The sequence below is a fragment of the Syngnathus typhle genome, linkage group LG2 (genome assembly GCF_033458585.1).
Source record: "Syngnathus typhle isolate RoL2023-S1 ecotype Sweden linkage group LG2, RoL_Styp_1.0, whole genome shotgun sequence".
Classification (NCBI taxonomy): domain Eukaryota; kingdom Metazoa; phylum Chordata; class Actinopteri; order Syngnathiformes; family Syngnathidae; genus Syngnathus; species Syngnathus typhle.
Window position 1 is genome coordinate 20,091,111 of NC_083739.1, and position 18,175 is coordinate 20,109,285.

An 18,175-nucleotide genomic window follows, 5' to 3' on the forward strand; every position below is an offset into this window, starting at 1 on the left:
GCATCCAAGCCTTTATTCAAATACTCACCATTCATGCCAGGCCATGAGGTCCGAGCCAATTTTACTGCTATCTCAAGTTTCCTGGCATAATTATATTTGCAGGTTATTCAACTTCTGAAGAGGCATTTCAATTTAACATGAACAACATTGACTATTATAAAAATCAATAATACTCGCAGTACCAATGAAATGTTTATTTTGTAAAAGACGTTTTAGAATGCTACAGTATACATAGTTTGTCACGGATTCACAAGTCAATTTTGTGCGGGTGTTATCATTAATAATAATAATAATAATAATAATGATAATAATGATAATAATAATATTGCATTTCTGTCATCTCATAGACCTTCAATGTATTTCTCCTCTTTTTTGACTGTTTTAGTTAAATGCCCCAGAAATGATCAATCATTGATGATGCCAGGTGTCTTAATGCCTCATGGGACATTCTAATTTGCTCGCCAGTCCTTATGTGGACTGCTCCACACTAAGTGTGTCATGCATCCACACGCACATGCACACACACACACGCACGCACACACGCACACACGCACACACGCACACACTCTGCATCCCAGCCCCTCCTTGCTTCTTGAGATCAGAGTTAAACCATATTGCTCTCCCAAATCTCCCTCTCGCCTTGGCTCTTTCTTATCTCTGCTCACCTGCTCTTCCCCCACTGGACGAGAGGAGCGGAGGCCTCATTTAAAAAAGCAACGGGGTTCTCTAAGCCATTAGCCATATTAGTGTTGGGTCCGTGCCCATGCCCTTCCCGAACAAAAACATTTTGATCCTTCGTGGAGCAGTTTGGTAGGAATTTGTCAGGCCTGACCGATTTGTAGTGCTACAGCATGATGGAAACGTAGTCTGGCGCTCTGGCCTTTTCTGATGCTGTTTTTGATACTTTCATTTTCATAGGTGGTCTGTAGCACAGCCTAAGAGTTGAACAACCAACTCTCTTAATTGGATGTAGTTACTATCAATGCTATCAGTAGAGGCCAACTACAAAAGACCGTGACAACGGGAGCCATTCTTTATAAAGAGATGGCAGGTAAATGAAAAGGGTGTTGTCCTTATGATTAATGACATCGAGAAACATCTGCCTGCTTTCTTGCAGGTTTTATCGGGTGCTTAACCCTTTGGCAATAACTCCTTTGTCTCCAGATCACAATCACACACCTCTGAGCTTTAACACGGCCAAGCTCCTCTCATCAATCATCTTTGATTTTCTGCCAACGATTCAGATAGTAGGGCAATGTTGAGTGTGAGTATTAGTACTCTGTGCGTGCGTGTGCGTGTGCACGTATTGAACAAGATGGAGAGAGAGCAGTCTATTAAGCATTTGACAATTGAAGACCTCCCACTTAAAAACAACCTGCTTAGATTGTCCTCCCTCTTCTATAACCAAAGAAGCTGAAGAGGGTGGAAGCTGGGTTTGAAGGCGTGTCTCTGGGGGGTGTTTTTTTTAACTTACTAATGAAGCTGTCTATCACTCAGCTTGCTGACAGAAGGCCAGAATATCACACCCACCCGCATCCAGCCCAAAGTGTCACTCATTTGTTAATAGAAAAAGTACGAGGAAATTGGATTCAGTCAAAGTCATTATAGAACATGCAAAGTGGCTTTGTTCATTTAGCCCCGACAGCTCATCATTTGCGGTGTGCTGTGATGGTGTCTAACCAGAACATTTTTACCCACTCATCAGTTTTATCATTTATCTTAAATCCTAATGCGAGTCATTGACCATCATCAAATTTCTGTACTAAATTCCAGTGGTGTCAAACCCACCAATCATTCTTCACTTAAAAGATGACCACACTACAACCAGAATGTATGAACCAGTAACTTCCCAAGAAGCCTTTGGTGGCTCCAATGTGCTAACAACAGTGAAAGGTGAATTAGGAACGCTGCTCACTGGTGCTTGTTGAGGGATTCAGCAGGATTATATCTGCATGGGTAACCTGGCCTCAGACCAAACATTGTCTGGGATGAAACACAGTGTATGACAGTAAACTGTTAGGATCAAATGCTTGGTTGTCTTCTTCTCTTGTTCATTCCTCATGTAAAATATTAGATTTCTTCTCTTAGTCCAATTCCCAGAACGTAAAAGAGCTTGCTGAAAAGCAACTAAGCTTACAATGCAGTGACCATCCTTGCATGGTCTATTACAAACGTTCTGCAAAGACACACAGAGGATTCCCACATTATTATTTTATTCCTTCCCAGACTGAAAGAGTAGACAGTCTGGTAGTAGAACAACTGTCCTTTCATCAGACTGCCAGTGGGGTTAAAAGTTCAGACTACTGCTCTTAGAAGCCCAACGCCCAGATTGGCACTCCTCAATAATAAATAAATAAAGCCAATCAGAGTAAAGTAAAATGCTTCCGACAGCACATAACAGTTTAATGAGTTGTCTGTATGTATGTGGTTTAGAATACTATGCCCTCAAATCAAATTCATTTTTGTCCCATTGAATCAGGTAACAAAATTGAAACATTCTCAATAAACAATGAATAAGACATACATGGCTTGTTGGTTTAAGCATTAAGTATTGTAAAAGGAAGTTATTGTTAATCATCCCACACACACACACATCTCATAAACTACCTCCGAGTTCTACTAGAATTGTGGATGGGTAGTGCATTCAAATTTTGTTCATCTCAAGAGACCGCAGGGACATTTAGAAAATGCTTGGTATCCACATTGACGCTTAAGATAGCAGCCATGGTGGACAGAGAGTGGAAGGGTCAAGGATTCTGCGGGAGGAGTGAAACAGAGGAGGCTGACGGACTGCTTCCACATGTGTTATAAGTTAAAGGTTTGCCAGGGTTCCTGTGCTGTAAAAGCTGTTCATGAATAAAGCAAAAATCATTGGCTCAAGATTGACACAACTAGGCTCCTGTGAGAATTGATACATATTCGCCGGGCTCTATCAAGAGCGTATGGGACTGCTTTTCATAAAATTGAGTTGAGGCTCGCCAGAAAGCAGACCTGGTATATTACCAATAATGCTCTGGTTCTGTGTCACTAGCCGTGTGCCTGGTCATGGGACCTTTTTTCATTGTCATGTCTGGAATTCAATAAAGCAGTGGAAAACCAGGCTGGATGTTTCCCAGAGCCCACCAATAAAATTAACTGGCCGTATAATGTTGTAGAAACAAGTTAAGTAGCATCCTTGCCTTTGGGGACACGTGTTGGTTGACCGCAGACAGTGTGACAAGCTGATTAAAATACCCACAGACCAAGAGAGCGAAACGTCCACTCTGCATTCGCTCAACCCAGTCTGGTTGTCACGACAACGGAGGTTAACAAAGGGCTCCCTCAGACCATTGAGTGCACTGAAAGAAGAGGTGGGCGCGTGTGTGTGAGGGAGAGAGTGAGAGAGTGACATGTGTGATGTTGGGTGTACAAGCAGTAGGTGGTAATGTATGCGGACCATGCGCAAACAAATGAAGTCGGCAAGCACGCCTCCTTAGCATTCCGCGACACAATGACCCTACCATCGTGACCCTGATGACATCATGCTTCATTTGAGCATATGGCCAGACCGTGTTGAGAACTTGGACTGGTTACAGAGGTTTTTTTAGTTTCCTTTGTGTTTCCCAACAGAATAATCACCAACATGGCTTGAAAGCAAAGCCTTCAAAACCGCACCACCCATTAAGCATGTTCCAAACCAGTTCCATTTAGATCTCAAAGCTGCCCACTTGTTCTCTAAAAAGTTAACTTGGATCTCAGCTGTTGTTGTTAATCACGCTCGCCTTGCCCCTTGTTGATATTACATGAATCCCATCTGTCTTTCTGGTTGGAGTTTCTTCACCTGACAGCTTGCAGAAACCCAGAGTCGTTATGTATTTCCATGACAACAAGTAGTTATGTATTCCCTTGCCTCATAAGGGTTCAAAAGGTCTTGATCATTTCTCAGTTAAGTGGTTTCTCTCTGCCTTCCCTCTGATCATCGTTTTTGTAGAGTGGTACATGTCTCTCAAGGGAAAGGAATGCAGTCATACCTGTACACACTCGAACCAGTAGAAAAAGACTGCTTGGTTTGATTACTGAATCTGCACATCTGCAGCATGTTTTTTGAAGGGTCATCACACCACAATCCTTTTGAATTCTTGCTGAAATATTATTATAATATTATTTTTGCAGATTTTTTTTCAAACCAATTTAATGAAATGATCAGATGCAGATCTTATTTCATTCGGTACCCAGTAGCTTGGCTTAACACCTGCTTTTCCCTAGAAGAGTCTCTGGAGTGAAAGGATCGTGCTATAAATTGGCCTCAGTGAGTATATGTGTTTGTGCGCACTTGAAAAAGTGGGTTTGTGTCGGTGCACTTATGTGATTTCGTGTGTCGGCTCGCCTTCCAAGGGAAGTGGCTTTTATCCTGTGTCCGCTCGGGCCGACCTCTCGGCCAAAGAGCAGTGAAAGGGACACTATTCCCTCCAGCGGCAGCATACAGAGAGCCCCTTCAGCGCACCGGAGGGGCAGAGAGAGAGACCCTTCTGTATCTGCATGTGAACTGAGGACAGAGAGATGACCATTGACAGTAATGGTGACGGAAATGGAGAAGGGCCAAGCATGGCTACATCTTTGTTTCAAAATGTTAGCGCGTTAACTTATCCAACTGCCTGCACAAATGCAAAGTCCCTTGGTCAAGATGCACTTACCATATGAAACTGGAAGTGGGAATGAGATGAAGCTGCCACTTTAAGTTTCGGTTAACTGCTAGTTTATTGGAGTTTGTTCAGGCACAGTGTTAGTTGCTTTCTCTTGACACTGAAAACAGGTCATATGCTGTAATTTTTATTGAATAAATCCAATTCTGTGAGTATCGGCTGTGACAGAAAGTGCTCACAATGGACAATCCTGACTGAGAGCCACTGACTGGTCAGACTTCCTGCTTTTCTGCTGAAAGTGTTGTTAAGGCCTTTTTCAAATGGATGTCCACTTTCAAAATGATAATGGTAAATGGGCCCCGTTATTTACCTTCAAAGTACTCCAAGTGCTTTAGCAATGTCCTCCCATTCACATCCTGATGACACATCCAGGAGCAAATGTGGCCTCCCTATCTTGCTCAAGGACACTTTGGCATCACTCATGTGTTTGACAAAGCATGCATAGTTTTCTGTACATCTAATCCAATGTTTTTCAACCTTTATTTTAAAATCTCAGAAACATACCACCTAATAAAGTCACAAAGTCCATACACCGGTAAATTATTGCACCTTCGAGCCAATGGGTGGATGGGGTTGTTCTTGATAAATAGCAACCTGTCCAAAAACCCGTTGTTCCGCCACTGATGTCAGACCAGGCAGCTCTGTGCCTACAACAAAACGAGCCTTCCTCACCAGTTTTCATGCACACAGAAGATTGATTGGTAGCCAATTGAACAGAATAGAAAAAAGCTATAAAACGAATGAAGGTCAGACATTGCTTATCTGGGAAAATAAGTCTTATCGTGTTGCTTTTTTTGTAGTAGTAGTAGTAAAACCAGTGTTTCAGACACACCTTAGAGTTGTGTGACATTGTCCAGCCTCTGTCAATAAAGTGACAGTTGCCAGATAACTCCTGCAACGATGTAATGGTAGTAGAAGAGTATCTCTGATCATATCACTGGGTGCCAGTGTCCAGCGATTGATTATCTAATCTGTTTCCATGAAAAGGTGTATATAAGCAGAATGCAGTTTTTATGTCCTGCTCCATTTACTTTAGTAGCGCCTAACTGAAGTGCAGCCATAATGCTTTTGATTTATATTTAATATTATTTTTTGCTCCTTCATTAACTTTGTAGAGTGTCTCTTAAAGCTATACATTTAAAAGAGCCCTGACTCTTTAACTTTAAATCGCATTGATTAAAATTATCTTGGGTTTTGCCAAAGAAAATATTAATTGCTCATCTAGGTAGCAAATTAGATTTTTCTTTTGCTCCCACCAAATATTTGTTGGGTTTCTGTATCAGACCACCTCAACTGTGCAGTTGCATAAGAGCAAAGGGCACTGAGGATTGGAGTTTCTGCTCATCACTTCTCCAGCCCATATACCTTTACTCGTTGGGTTGGATGTTCTCAGTCCCTTGCAAAATGTCTACTCACTTCCCAGTTTTCTGTAGCTCTGAGCTACATTTTCATGTTCTGTTTAGAGCATGTTATGCCAGACAGACAGACTATGGCGTAACCAGTGTTGACAAATGTACAACAGATGCCAGGCACAGAAAACCTCATCCAGCTTTTATCTTTTAAGTTAATTCTGGCTGTTTTGCACAGCCTTATACTGTATCTGCTCTTTATCTTCTCACTAAGTGCCTGCTTTTGCTGATGTCAACCAGCGATGTTAGTACTTTAATGTACCCTATGGGTTGAATACACACATGCTACTGTAAATGTGCAGAATCTTGGGCCCAAACCTAACCCAAGCCGCCAGAACCCAACAAAACAATGCCAAGCTCCATAGTCTCCCGCTGCACCGCTACTGCTGACCCCCGCATATTTTATGAGCTCGTAGTCATTCAGTGAGCTGTCATGGCTCATTAAGGGCTTTAGTGATGAACTTGCACAGTGGAGTCTCTCACTGATTTATGAATGTGAACACATAGAATAGACACAAGAATAGGTTAGTGGAGATTACAGATGAACACATAGAAGTCCATAGAAGCAGTTGCTGGACTATGAAAACATATAGCTAGAGTAGTACATGAACCACACTAAATTAATCAATCTATCTACAATCACTGAGCACCATTGAGTATTTTAATGTTGTTAGGATGTGCCTCCTGTTGTTATGTATACATTAGTTGTTGTGACTTAAACTTTGAGGTCAAATATAAGGACAATTTGTTTTTCTCAGAACCAAGATCAATGACTCGCTTCATCCAATTAATGAAGTAGTACACACAAATTTTGCTCGACCCTCTTTAAGTCTGGCTTGAGTCGGCGTGTTTTTTCTTCCCTACAGGAGGGAAACTTTACAAGGCACACACACACCAGTGCAACATCCCAAACTAAACTTCTGCTCCATCCTTTCACATATCCCTCCCTCCATGTTCCCAATAGTGTAGTTCCACATCACAGCCCCGTCACATGGCAGCTTCACAGGGACCCATCGTAGCGGATCGGCAAAAGGAAGTTCCCATGGTAATGGGGTCGTTTGCGTGCTATAAATAAGTTGACCGGGCATGTTTGCTGGTCAAAGAGCAGGTGAGGATGACAGCATAGTGGGGAATTTTCCCAGCCAGATTACGTCAGAGTGGCTAGAATATGAACGAATTAATGAATCAATGAATGAACGAATGAATGTATGAATTCTAAACAAAAATACTTATTGGGTATGGGAGCAATAAAACAAGAAAAATGTTTTTTCTGCGTCCGGGCCCAAAAGGGCCTTGGGCCTGTTGAAGATTCTGTAATACACCAATTCTTTTTCATGCAGTATTTTTAATCAGCGCTGTACAGGATGCATGGAGGTTTAGAATTATTATATTTATTCAGCTCATGAATAAGTGAACGACCCTTAGACACATGCACCACCACAACCCTCCCCCGTCCCCTTTTACCAGTCATGCAGCACAACTCTTGCAGCTGCTCTTGGATGGCCTCGGGTCATGTACCCATCCTAGACACTCTTTCATCTTCTTCCTTATAGACCCGCCTCTGCTTTGTCCTTATTGTTGCACCAGTGAGCACAAAAGAGTTAGGTGAGATACTAGTTCCATGTCTAACATTTCAGCTGTCTGTCATGTCACATTACTAAATAAATGTCATGGTGTTCAATACGTGTTGTGTCATACATGCAATTTATTCTACTGTCATTGTTGAGTGTCTAGCTCTAAATACCACTTGATAACAATAAACATCAATGTAAATGATGGTCCTTGTAATTGTCTGTCTCTAAGTGGTTAAAAGGTAGGGTAAAACTCTGTGGTGTTTGGGAGTTATTCATTCCTTCCTCTGACCTTTTCTCTGCGAGGTCAGTGGAAGGACTGAGGAACCTGCTCAATAATTAAAGAGATTTTAGCACAAATGAGGGGGATTGCTCTCAGTGTCCACAAAGTACTCTCTCAGAGGTGTTGACTGATGGCTCTTGAGATGGGAAATGTGTTGTTTTGAATCTTCAAGATGTAAAGAACACGGCTCATAGTCAAAACTGTGTGTAATCTGATAGAGGTGACAAGTAAATGTGATTATGTGATCATCCTGCAATTCCCCCTATCTCTTTATGAATGCTTATGCCTCATTTGTCTCTCTTTTTAATGTCTGAACCAGATGATTAATTTAATTTATTTATTTTTCCATCTTGACAGACTGAGAAGAAATGGGAGATGATTAGGCAGTGGGAGTCTTCGGCTTAACAAAGAACATAGATGGTAAGGCTTTTTCAAATGAAAACTGAGACTGCAGTACCACCAATATTAAGTAATCTCTTATACAACTGCAGCATTTGTTTAGCACTGTTCTTAGCTGCAATTTTAATGAGCTTTTGCATACATACATTTCCAGGATAATTTATTTAACAATGGGACTGAAAAAACAAGTTTGAGCGCATTCACTGTGGTGGCCATAGTATATCATTCAGTGCAGAATGTGGTTTGGTGATGTGTTTCTATCTGTCAGGTTCGACCATCATTTTATCAATCTGAAGAAAAAAAGGTTTTAGCATACAAGTTAAATGCAACAATTACTTAAACATGTGTAACCCTGGTGCATTTCCCTCCTCAGAATATCTGCCATGCTACATGGGAAGGCTCAGCACTCCACCCTACTCTTGTTCTTCATCACCGTCATCACCGTTGCCTTAGTCCATGGTCACTCTTACCCAAGTTTTTCCCGTGATGACACAGAATTCCAGCACCTGGTGCTCCATCCAGACCCATCCATTGGTAAAGTCTATGTGGGGGCCAGAGACCACCTGTTTCAGCTAGATGGATTAGATGGACTTCGGTTGGAGCAAGAGGAGAAGACCGGTCCTGTGAGTGACAGCAAAGACTGCATCCCTCCTGTCACAGAGTCCAATTGTCCCCAGGCCAGGAGAACCAGTAACCATAACAAATTACTGCTGGTGGATCCGACGGGATTGGAATTGATCACCTGCGGTAGTGTATACCAAGGGACCTGCCAAAAACGGAGCCTGACCTCAATCAGTGAGGTTCTTTTCTCCACAGAGAGGCCAATGGACACTCAATACGTGGCAGCCAATGATCCGTTGGTTTCAACCGTGGGGCTTGTGGTGGGGCTTCGGGGTGGGGAAACGTCTGTGATGTATGTGGGTAGGGGCTACACCGCCAGTCAGCCAGCTATTTCCACACGACACCTTTCATCAGAGCCTATTTTTTCCTACGAGGAGACGGCAAAGCTTGCCGTAGCAGGTCGTCTGTCCGAATACGACCACCATTTCGTGACCACGTTCACACGGCGAACATATGTGTACTTCTTGTTTTACCGCCGAGACATAAAGTCGTCATCGAGGGAATATCAGACCTATGCGGCCAGGGTTTGCCTCGATGATGCCTCTTACTATTCCTACGTGGAAGTTCCTCTGGTTTGCCGATCACCATCTTCAAATTCTAGAGTTTACAACCTTCTCCAAGCAGCCCAGGTAAATTTATTATTTCTCCTTCAAACGTGTCACTAGAATGACAGTTGTTGCTTCTGCCATTGATATCCTTGAATTTTGTCCCCCTTCAAATTATGTGTAACAGGTGGGTCAAGGTACAGACAGGGAGGGTGAGGACTTGTTGGCAGTCTTCTCCACCCGTGTCAGCTCCACTAACCAAAATTCCTTGGATGGCTCAGCTCTGTGCATCTTCCCTTTGGATGCACTTGACAGACGCATTGACTCCATAAGGGATCTGTGTTACACCCAAGACGGGATGTTGGACGATGGAAGAGAGGTGGCCTACATAGAGTATGAGGTCAAGTCTAGCTGCGCCAAATTACTCAGGGTATGCACACAGCCAATAGCAATAGCATAGCACGGACATTTTCTTGCATTTTATCACTAATCCTACTCCCTCCAAGGATTGCACTCTATCCTGTTTTTTGTTTTACTGTATGTTCTCTGACAACTTGTACATTGGCTAATAACTTAATGCAAGCCATCAGCATGAACCATTTCCTGCCGTTTACCTGAAGTAGATTGACTAAATTGGTTTCAGTGGTCAGAGAAAGGGTAAATGTCGTAAAATACCAGCTAAGCAGCAAATTGTACCCGCAGCATTAGCGGGATTAAACTGCATCATTGTATGCGGCGAAGTGATTTTTAGGCAAGTCTTGTAATTAGGCCATGGGACTCAAGCCCAGATGCCCCAGAAGTAGCTTTGGGCAGCTGCAGCCGTTTAGTTCATCCCCACCGCTCTCCACAGATGCCTACATTTGGCATCCCTCAGACCATTGAATGGGATCATTAGAGGTCAGTAAACCAAGGCAACTTGGTTCAGCTGTGCAGCAATGTATTGAGCTCTAGCAAGGAGGAACGAGGACAAAGACAAGGGCTGCCAGTAACATGGCCACAGAAAGAAGCGAAGAATTGTAGAATGAATTCCGTGCTAAATGAAACTACAGAGACGAAAGGCCAGATGACGATAAAATTCTATTTTCCATGAGCAATGATTAAGCAAAGTTTGAAAACATAGACATTTTTCGCTTAGTTGTGAGGCTTTGCAGACCAGAAAAATGTATTGAGTGTTACACACTGCTGTACTCTTATCCCAATGATTGAAGAAAAAAATAGTCTGTGCAACACTAACAGGAAGTCATTACCAAAGGTTAAATTAGAGGACATCCAAAGAAGGGTCTTCTAAATGGTCGATGACAGTTGGAGATGAATTAAATTCTTGATTACTCAAATCTTTTTCTTCAGTGAAGGACAAATCAGCTTGGTATACTCAACCATAGTCATGTGTATGTTGTAGAATACTCTTCAAGCATATCCCTGCGGCTCTGATCACACTCCGAGTCCAATGGCAAGCAGGGTGCCGGTAGTGGCCAAGGCTGTATGGCAAACCTTTTCTACCCATCTCACTGCTGTGGCTGTTAGCGTGAGGTACGACCACAGCATTGCTTTCCTGGGAGACTCCAAAGGGACGCTTCACAAGGTAGCACATCACATTCACCACTCAGTACTTACCTAGTACGTATAGTTTTTTATAAAGTTGGATACGTTGTGGAATGCCCATGGCAGCCTAACAAGCTCCTTAGAGTTTCTGTGATTCATTTCTCAGGAAATTGAGCACACTTTACACCTGTTAAAACATCAGCAACCATTGTCAGCTATTGTACAGATCTTGAGGATTCCAATCATTCCATCCTTCACAGTATTCCAACATACACAGACGCGCATAGCTCTATAAATATGTGTCCAATTTTTGTCATGCGATTGTTGGCCACTTGAAAGTTATGCATTTTTGAGCTAATACTATAGATGGAAATATATTTATCTTTGTTTTGGAAGCTACTACTATAAGATGAAGATATATTTATCTTTGTTTTATCCAGAAATAAAATTCCAAGTGTAAGACCACTTTTGTAACAGCGGAGTATCACCACCTGAAGAGCGCTATTGAGACTCATCTGATAAGGAGTCTTAAAACTGATGTGCTATATTTAATGAATGCAGACAGATTGATTTTATAAAATCTGCATGAATACTTCTAAACCACCAAACACTACAGAGCAACTTTCGCTGCCATTATGTGTTGAGAGCATCCTCATAATGGGTATTCTGCTCACAGTGGTCACGTGCCTCCGGATGGAGAGGCTAAAGGAAAAAAAAAAAACACTTCTTCTAATCTCATAAACATGAGGTAATATGAGAGTTTGAAGGCTGGGGAACCACTTGAAACCAGAGGTGTCTTCCTGTGCTTATATTGGATTTTTCAATGTGCTAATCACATTCATAACCACTTTGGTTGCGTTCCTGCACAAGTTTAATTGGGTTTAGGTGTGAGTTGCGTGTTGCACAAGAAGTTTCTTTTATTTTACTTCATTTTAATGTTGTAGTTTTTTCCAAACTTTACTTTTAATTTTTACACTTAAATTATGTTTAGTGCTGCCAATCATATCCTCTGTTTTGCATTCGCTATTTGTTATCTTCAGAAAATAGGCCCCGTGAGTTCTTGTATTTTCTTAACTGTGTGCAAAACAACTAGTAATTAAAACTCTCAAATGTTTATCGATGCACTACAACAAAAGAATACTGCACCTCATGATTTAAGTGTCTCTGTCATTGAGCGATTACTGATGTTCTATCCATCTACTGTGCATTGTCTACCAACCTCTGATGTTCTTTCTCAGGTGTATCTGGGCCAAGATGGCCAAGTGGAGGTGTATGCCAATGTGACTATCCAGCCCAACTCCTCCATTAACCGTGACCTCTTACTGGACCAGAAAGGCGCGCACATCTACATCATGACCAAAGCTTCTGTAAGTTGCGTAAGAGGATAGGTACACCTTCAAGATTAAATCATAGTATTCAGCAAGTCTTCTTTCACTTCTTTCCTGTTACCTTTTTCAAGTAACAATAGTTAATAGTCTGCAAGGGCTACCCGTTTGTTGCACATAAATTATAAATAAATAAATAAATTTCTACAGGTGTTTACATTTTTAAATGATCATTTCTACAACAGTCCAGGGAAATCACAATGTCATCACTGGTGAGCTATTTTTAGAATGTGGTTCTTTGGGGGCTTTCAGGTGGACACAGGCTAACCCCTGGTCTACAGTTTTTAGCGTGCGGACCTGATATTCATTTGTCGTGATGAGTAGGTATGTTGTATGGTGTAAAATTGCTTTCTATTTGAAGCTGCTCCTCTAGCCTGCCATGACGCATATTTTGAAGTGGGCGAAATTGGCATCAACAAATTGAAAATCTTGTACTTGTGCCTTGTAGTATAAATCAAGTCCTATTTTCTCAAGGTTGGACGCATATCCAGTTTATATGCATTTTGTTCCCTTGGATCCAGAGAAAGTTTTGGAGGAATTAAAATCCTAGACTGTCGCTGCTTATTGATTTTGCAGGTGAAAAAATCTTGGCTCTCTTGGAGTGCTTTTGTTTGAAATAGTTTAACAGCTGTAGCCTTTCCAGAGTGGTGGCCTGTCCATTCAACCACACACCCAGATGTCTCAATGCACAAGCCTGAACATGGGCTGTCATTCATCAGCACACAATTGAGTGTTTGTCACATTTGTCCATGCGTTGGTACTTCCTCAAACTGCGTTGACCGTAGAAAAAAGTAGCATGACGGATTACAAGGCAAAGAGCATAATGGCTAAATGAGAGCAGCTGGCAATAGAGGTCAAAGGTCACTCACCTTCTGTTGAAAACAACAATCAGCAGGAGGTGTGGGGGTCAGACAACAATAGTATTAATCAGAGAAAGTGGCCCTTTTTGTGAAGGCACACTCCCTACAGAGTGTCCGTGTGGGAAGTTGTGAGATGGGGCTGTATGGGAAACTGCGATTCAGGAGTTGGTTTATCTGGCTAACGTCAAAGTAATTACCGCAAATATTCATGCCTTTTAATTGTTTTTTTTGCAGCCACATCCTTTTGCTATACTAGCCCTAACCCTATACATCATTATAGATTTGCACATTTTTAAAGAACGTTTTGTAGGATTAACCTTTCCAAGTTGTTTTCTCAAAGGTTTATGTTTATATGCTTGAGGTTATGAATGAATGTAACTAGATTGGATGTATTTGACCTTCAGGTAGAGAAGCGTCCTGTGGCAGAATGTGGAGATCATCTGGACTGCCAGTCTTGTCTGTCTGCCAATGACCCGTACTGTGGCTGGTGTGTCCTGGAGGGGCGGTGAGTCTGGTTGTGAAGAACTGAGCCACAGTGAAGTCAGGTTCCCTTGTTGTTTCCTTGTATTTTTCTCTGACAACTCACATTGCTACTTCAGGTGTGGACAACGTTGGGAGTGCCGGCGAGGGTCAGTCAAGGGGCAGTGGTTGTGGAGTTTCAACCGCACGCAGCAGTGCCTCAGCATCCAGCATCTCAACCTGTACAACATCAGCCGCGGGGAGAAAACAAATGTAATTTTAGGGGAGAGGAAGTAGCATTAACATGAATGCGAAGTATAACTACAAAATATCCAAACCTAGGCTGCTTTGAAGCTTTGCTGTTTATCCTGAATGCTCCACCACGTCTCATCTAATCTTTAATCAATTACTCGTAGTGACAATTTCATTGTTATTCAAGTACCGTATTTTCCGGACTATAAAGCGCACCTAAAAACCTAAAGTTTTCTCAAAAGCCGACAGTGCGCCTTATATATGGACCAAATTCCTAAATTCAAACTGGCCCGAAGCAGTGTGTCATGAAATCAATCATAAGTGGCCCGCTGAAGACTATGAATCATGAATCAAAAAGACTATGGATCATTATTTTGTGATTACAAAGTAATTTGTTGCGTCTAAAGTTGGAATAAAAAAGATAAAATGGAGAATGATTTGATATTAATAGTCCAGTGTGCCTTATATAAGGACAACGTTTTAAAATGGGCCATTCATTGAAGGTGCGCCTTATAGTCCGGAAAAGACGGTATTAGTTTTTTTTTTTTTTCATTATGCTCATTTTCAAGGTTGAGTTACAGTAAAAATACTGATCAATATTTTCCTCTCCCCCAGATAACAGTGTCAGTTGAAAGACTACCTAGTTTAGGAGAAGGCGAGGCCTACTCTTGCTTCTTCCACGATACAGAAACTCCTGCCTTGTTCACTAACACGGGTGTTGTATGCCCCACCCCTGATGCAAGTAATCTACCCGCCATTGGGCATGGAGACGGTGAGCTTCAGCTTGTGTCCACATGTATATGACTATATTTTATAAGCACATTTCACCACAGGGCTTAAAATATCCCCGAAAAGTATCTTTAAAAAAAAAATGAAAAAAAATTAAAGCCTTTGAGGGAGCAATATCATGCAAAATCAACTTTTTGAGCTTTTAGATGTGTTAAAATGCAAATTCAATCTCAGCGGTGGTGCTTTTCTCCATTTACTCTTCTTGGGGCATTCTTGATAATTCCTCCTCTCCAAGCATCATCCAAGAAAATGACCGGTTCCTCATGTTGTGATGTCACAAAGTGATGAATTTGTAGTTACTTATAAATGCAAAATGCAGAAAAAAAACATATAGTATATATATTTTTTAAATGTAGGTTCCTTTGAGCATTATCTTATTATATTTTCCCACCTTGTATCGGTACATACTATATCAGTTATTAATCAAGTACACTTTGTTTAGTTAATATAGCAATTATTCTAATTAAGTGGTTCTGTTGTCATCCAGAGTTCGTGATGGTGATACTTTCCCTACGTTTTCTAAACGTAACGGTAGCAGAGACAGAATTTACCTTGTACGACTGTGGCCTTGTGCAGAAGCTCTCTGAACGGAGGCCGTGAGTATCAACGCACTCGCGCCCGCAGACATTCACACACATGCTGCATGGGTCACCAGAACACAATGTCATAAATCATGTGCTGTCTTGCCTGAGTGAAACCGTTTAATTCAGCAACAAGCACAATGACATATTCACGAGACAACGCTTTCGATGATGCATTTGTTTTTGTAACTCTGTTATCGATAGCATTTTCTTCTTTGAGTAGTTATTAGTGATTGAATATATTAACGCCCATAAAGTGTTATAAACCATATGTTGTCATAGATGTGTATATAGATGAGATATTTTACTTGAACATATTTTGTGTATTATTATTTTCCCCTCAGATGTCAAGGGTGTGTTAGCAGTCGCTGGGGGTGTAACTGGTGTATCCATGAGCATGTCTGCACCCACAGACACACCTGCAGCCAAGGAGTCACCATCTACAATCAAAATGTGAGTCAACATTTATGGCCATGCCCTGTCTAGTATCACCGACTTGCATCACGCCATACATGTACGTTTCTGTGCCTTGTCTTATTTGCTCCGCCTGTGTGTACGTTTTTCATTTCCGGTCTTGCTTTGTTATTATTTAGGATTCTTCAGTCAGTCTTCTTGTTTATCCTAATTTTGTACCCCCCCTGCCTTTTTTTTTTCTTGCCCTTTCCTGCTTGTTCGTTTGCGCTTCTCCATCAACAAGTTCAAACCGCCGACACCCACCATTCCACCACCCACCAGAAAACAGACTACTTTAACTGTGATGACTCCGACAACAACAACATCACCACCAACAACAGTGACAGTGACGCAGCTGCCACTCAGCATGACTCCTGCTACGACCACTGCAGCTGCCACCGCAACGACAACCCTTACCGCTCTTAACAGCGAGTCCACGGACACCACACACCACTTCATCGGAACCTTCAACCAGGCCACCAGTCTACCCTCAGATGCCAGCATCACAGACAGCTTTGCCTTTGACATGCTCACTACTACTGATGGAAATGTGGCCAGAACTAGACATTTTTCAGCGGAGGAGACTGTTGATTGGCTGATAGAAAGTGGCGAGAACGCTGGCAACACGTCTAACACAACACTCCTTAGCAGTACAATTGGGCCCGTAGACTCTGAATTGGGCCTCTTAGAACCCTCCGGTGAGGCAGCAGGCGCTTCCTCTGGTATAAGCTCAACCACATCCGGTGGAGTTGCAACTTTGTCAGACATTGCTGGCAGTGACTTGACTGAGGAAATCTCAGTAATAAGCTCTGATGGGAGTAATACTTCTCCATGGGAGTGGGAGAGGCCCGAGGGTGGAGTAGACAGGGACAGCGTCCCCTTTTTTCTGACAGGTGCAAATGAAAATGTCACCTTCACACAGTCACCTGACGTGATTTTTGAGCCCAACTCTGACTCTGATGAAAAATACCAGGCAGATTCCTCTCTTTATTACTTAATGGTGAGTTCAGAAGCTGTTGCTAATAAATTCAACTTAGGCCTTATAAACCTCTGGTATCTAATAATTGAAACAATTTGTCCCATTGGAAATCAAAAGAAGAAACTGAAATACCAAGTCGACATACACTCATGGATTTCGTTACCAATGTTAACTATGTAACTGTCCACAGAAACACGAGTGTTTAAAAATACAACTATTTTGATTCAACACTACAGACAGAATGTAAGGAGATGCAGTTTTCTGTGAAATGCAGTACCAGTGAACTCAACGTGACACACATTTATTTATTTATTTATTATGTTTTTATCTTATTTCTGGTCACTGAAAATTGACCTTTTTGGGACAGTCTGGCCAAAACATCCATTTCAGCACCATCATCTCATCAAATAGCCTCACAATAAGAAGTATTAACCCAACATATTTCTTTACTGCTTCATGGCCTGACAATCTGTATTATTATGCGGACTATTTTTTTCCTATTTTTATCTAAGGCATGTGTTTCACATTGCATATTTTTTCAGGACTGTCCTTGCGTGGAGAAAGTTCAGGACTCCTTCCCCCTTCCTGTCAATGTTGAAAGGAAGATTACACTAGTGGGACAACACCTCAACCTGTTTCAGGTACATAGTTTAACCTTACAACTATTTTAGCAGGTGGTTTATTATTTAGGTATATATGTTTCTCAATATGTCCCTCTCAATGTTTTAATTAAGTTTTTCATTCAAAAACTGTTCACATTTAGGATGAAAATCTGGACTACGAGTGCGTGCTGGATGTTGAGAATCAGTCAGTAGTGGTTGAAGCGTCTGTGGAACCGGATGCCAAGCAGCCCTCAGTTTTTTTGATAACCTGCAAACCACATCAGGTCAGCATATTTTATTTGCCAAAGTTTTTTTTTTTTTGCTATGTACAGGACATACTTAATACCTAAACTTCTAATGGATATGTTTCAATGTATCTAAATCTAATCTAAACAGCAAAACCAAAATGAAATAATAATAATTAAAAAAAAAAATTATCAGGAAACTACACTCCGTTTTCAATATACTGTTGTGTTTGCATACATTTGATACCTTTACACCCTCCCAGACAGACGGATCACATTAGTGCTTTGTTCCTGAATTTGCATATTAGCCTGTATAACTCAAAACATGCTACATTGTTTTATTGCTTATTTTTCAGTTTGCTTATTCTGCTTTGATGGAGGAATACCCAGCCATGATCAACGTCAGAAGGAAAGATAACTTTCTCATTGACAGTGCTGATGACCTTTTCGGTGGGGGCTAATTTCTCATGTGGCACACGTTATATCACACACCTTGGCAACCTTCCACACAGAATGTT

At 41.6% G+C, this 18,175-nt stretch overlaps 1 protein-coding gene across 2 annotated transcripts in view; it reads left to right on the top strand.

Moving 5' to 3' along the window:
- Positions 1–18,175, top strand: part of plxnb1a (plexin b1a) — a 36,568-nt gene that overhangs the window by 7,360 nt on the left and 11,033 nt on the right. Inside the window, exons 2-15 of one of the 2 annotated variants that reach the window (XM_061272378.1) lie at positions 8,303–8,365; positions 8,718–9,594; positions 9,698–9,940; positions 10,910–11,092; positions 12,291–12,419; positions 13,702–13,802; positions 13,897–14,029; positions 14,624–14,780; positions 15,285–15,393; positions 15,723–15,831; positions 16,076–16,831; positions 17,353–17,451; positions 17,574–17,696; positions 18,014–18,107. In XM_061272378.1, the coding sequence (XP_061128362.1) occupies positions 8,728–9,594; positions 9,698–9,940; positions 10,910–11,092; positions 12,291–12,419; positions 13,702–13,802; positions 13,897–14,029; positions 14,624–14,780; positions 15,285–15,393; positions 15,723–15,831; positions 16,076–16,831; positions 17,353–17,451; positions 17,574–17,696; positions 18,014–18,107 (3,103 nt within the window). In that variant the 5' untranslated portion in view covers positions 8,303–8,365; positions 8,718–8,727. The remainder of the gene's footprint in view (positions 1–8,302; positions 8,366–8,717; positions 9,595–9,697; positions 9,941–10,909; positions 11,093–12,290; positions 12,420–13,701; positions 13,803–13,896; positions 14,030–14,623; positions 14,781–15,284; positions 15,394–15,722; positions 15,832–16,075; positions 16,832–17,352; positions 17,452–17,573; positions 17,697–18,013; positions 18,108–18,175) is intronic. The other variant, XM_061272379.1, reaches the window with a different exon arrangement.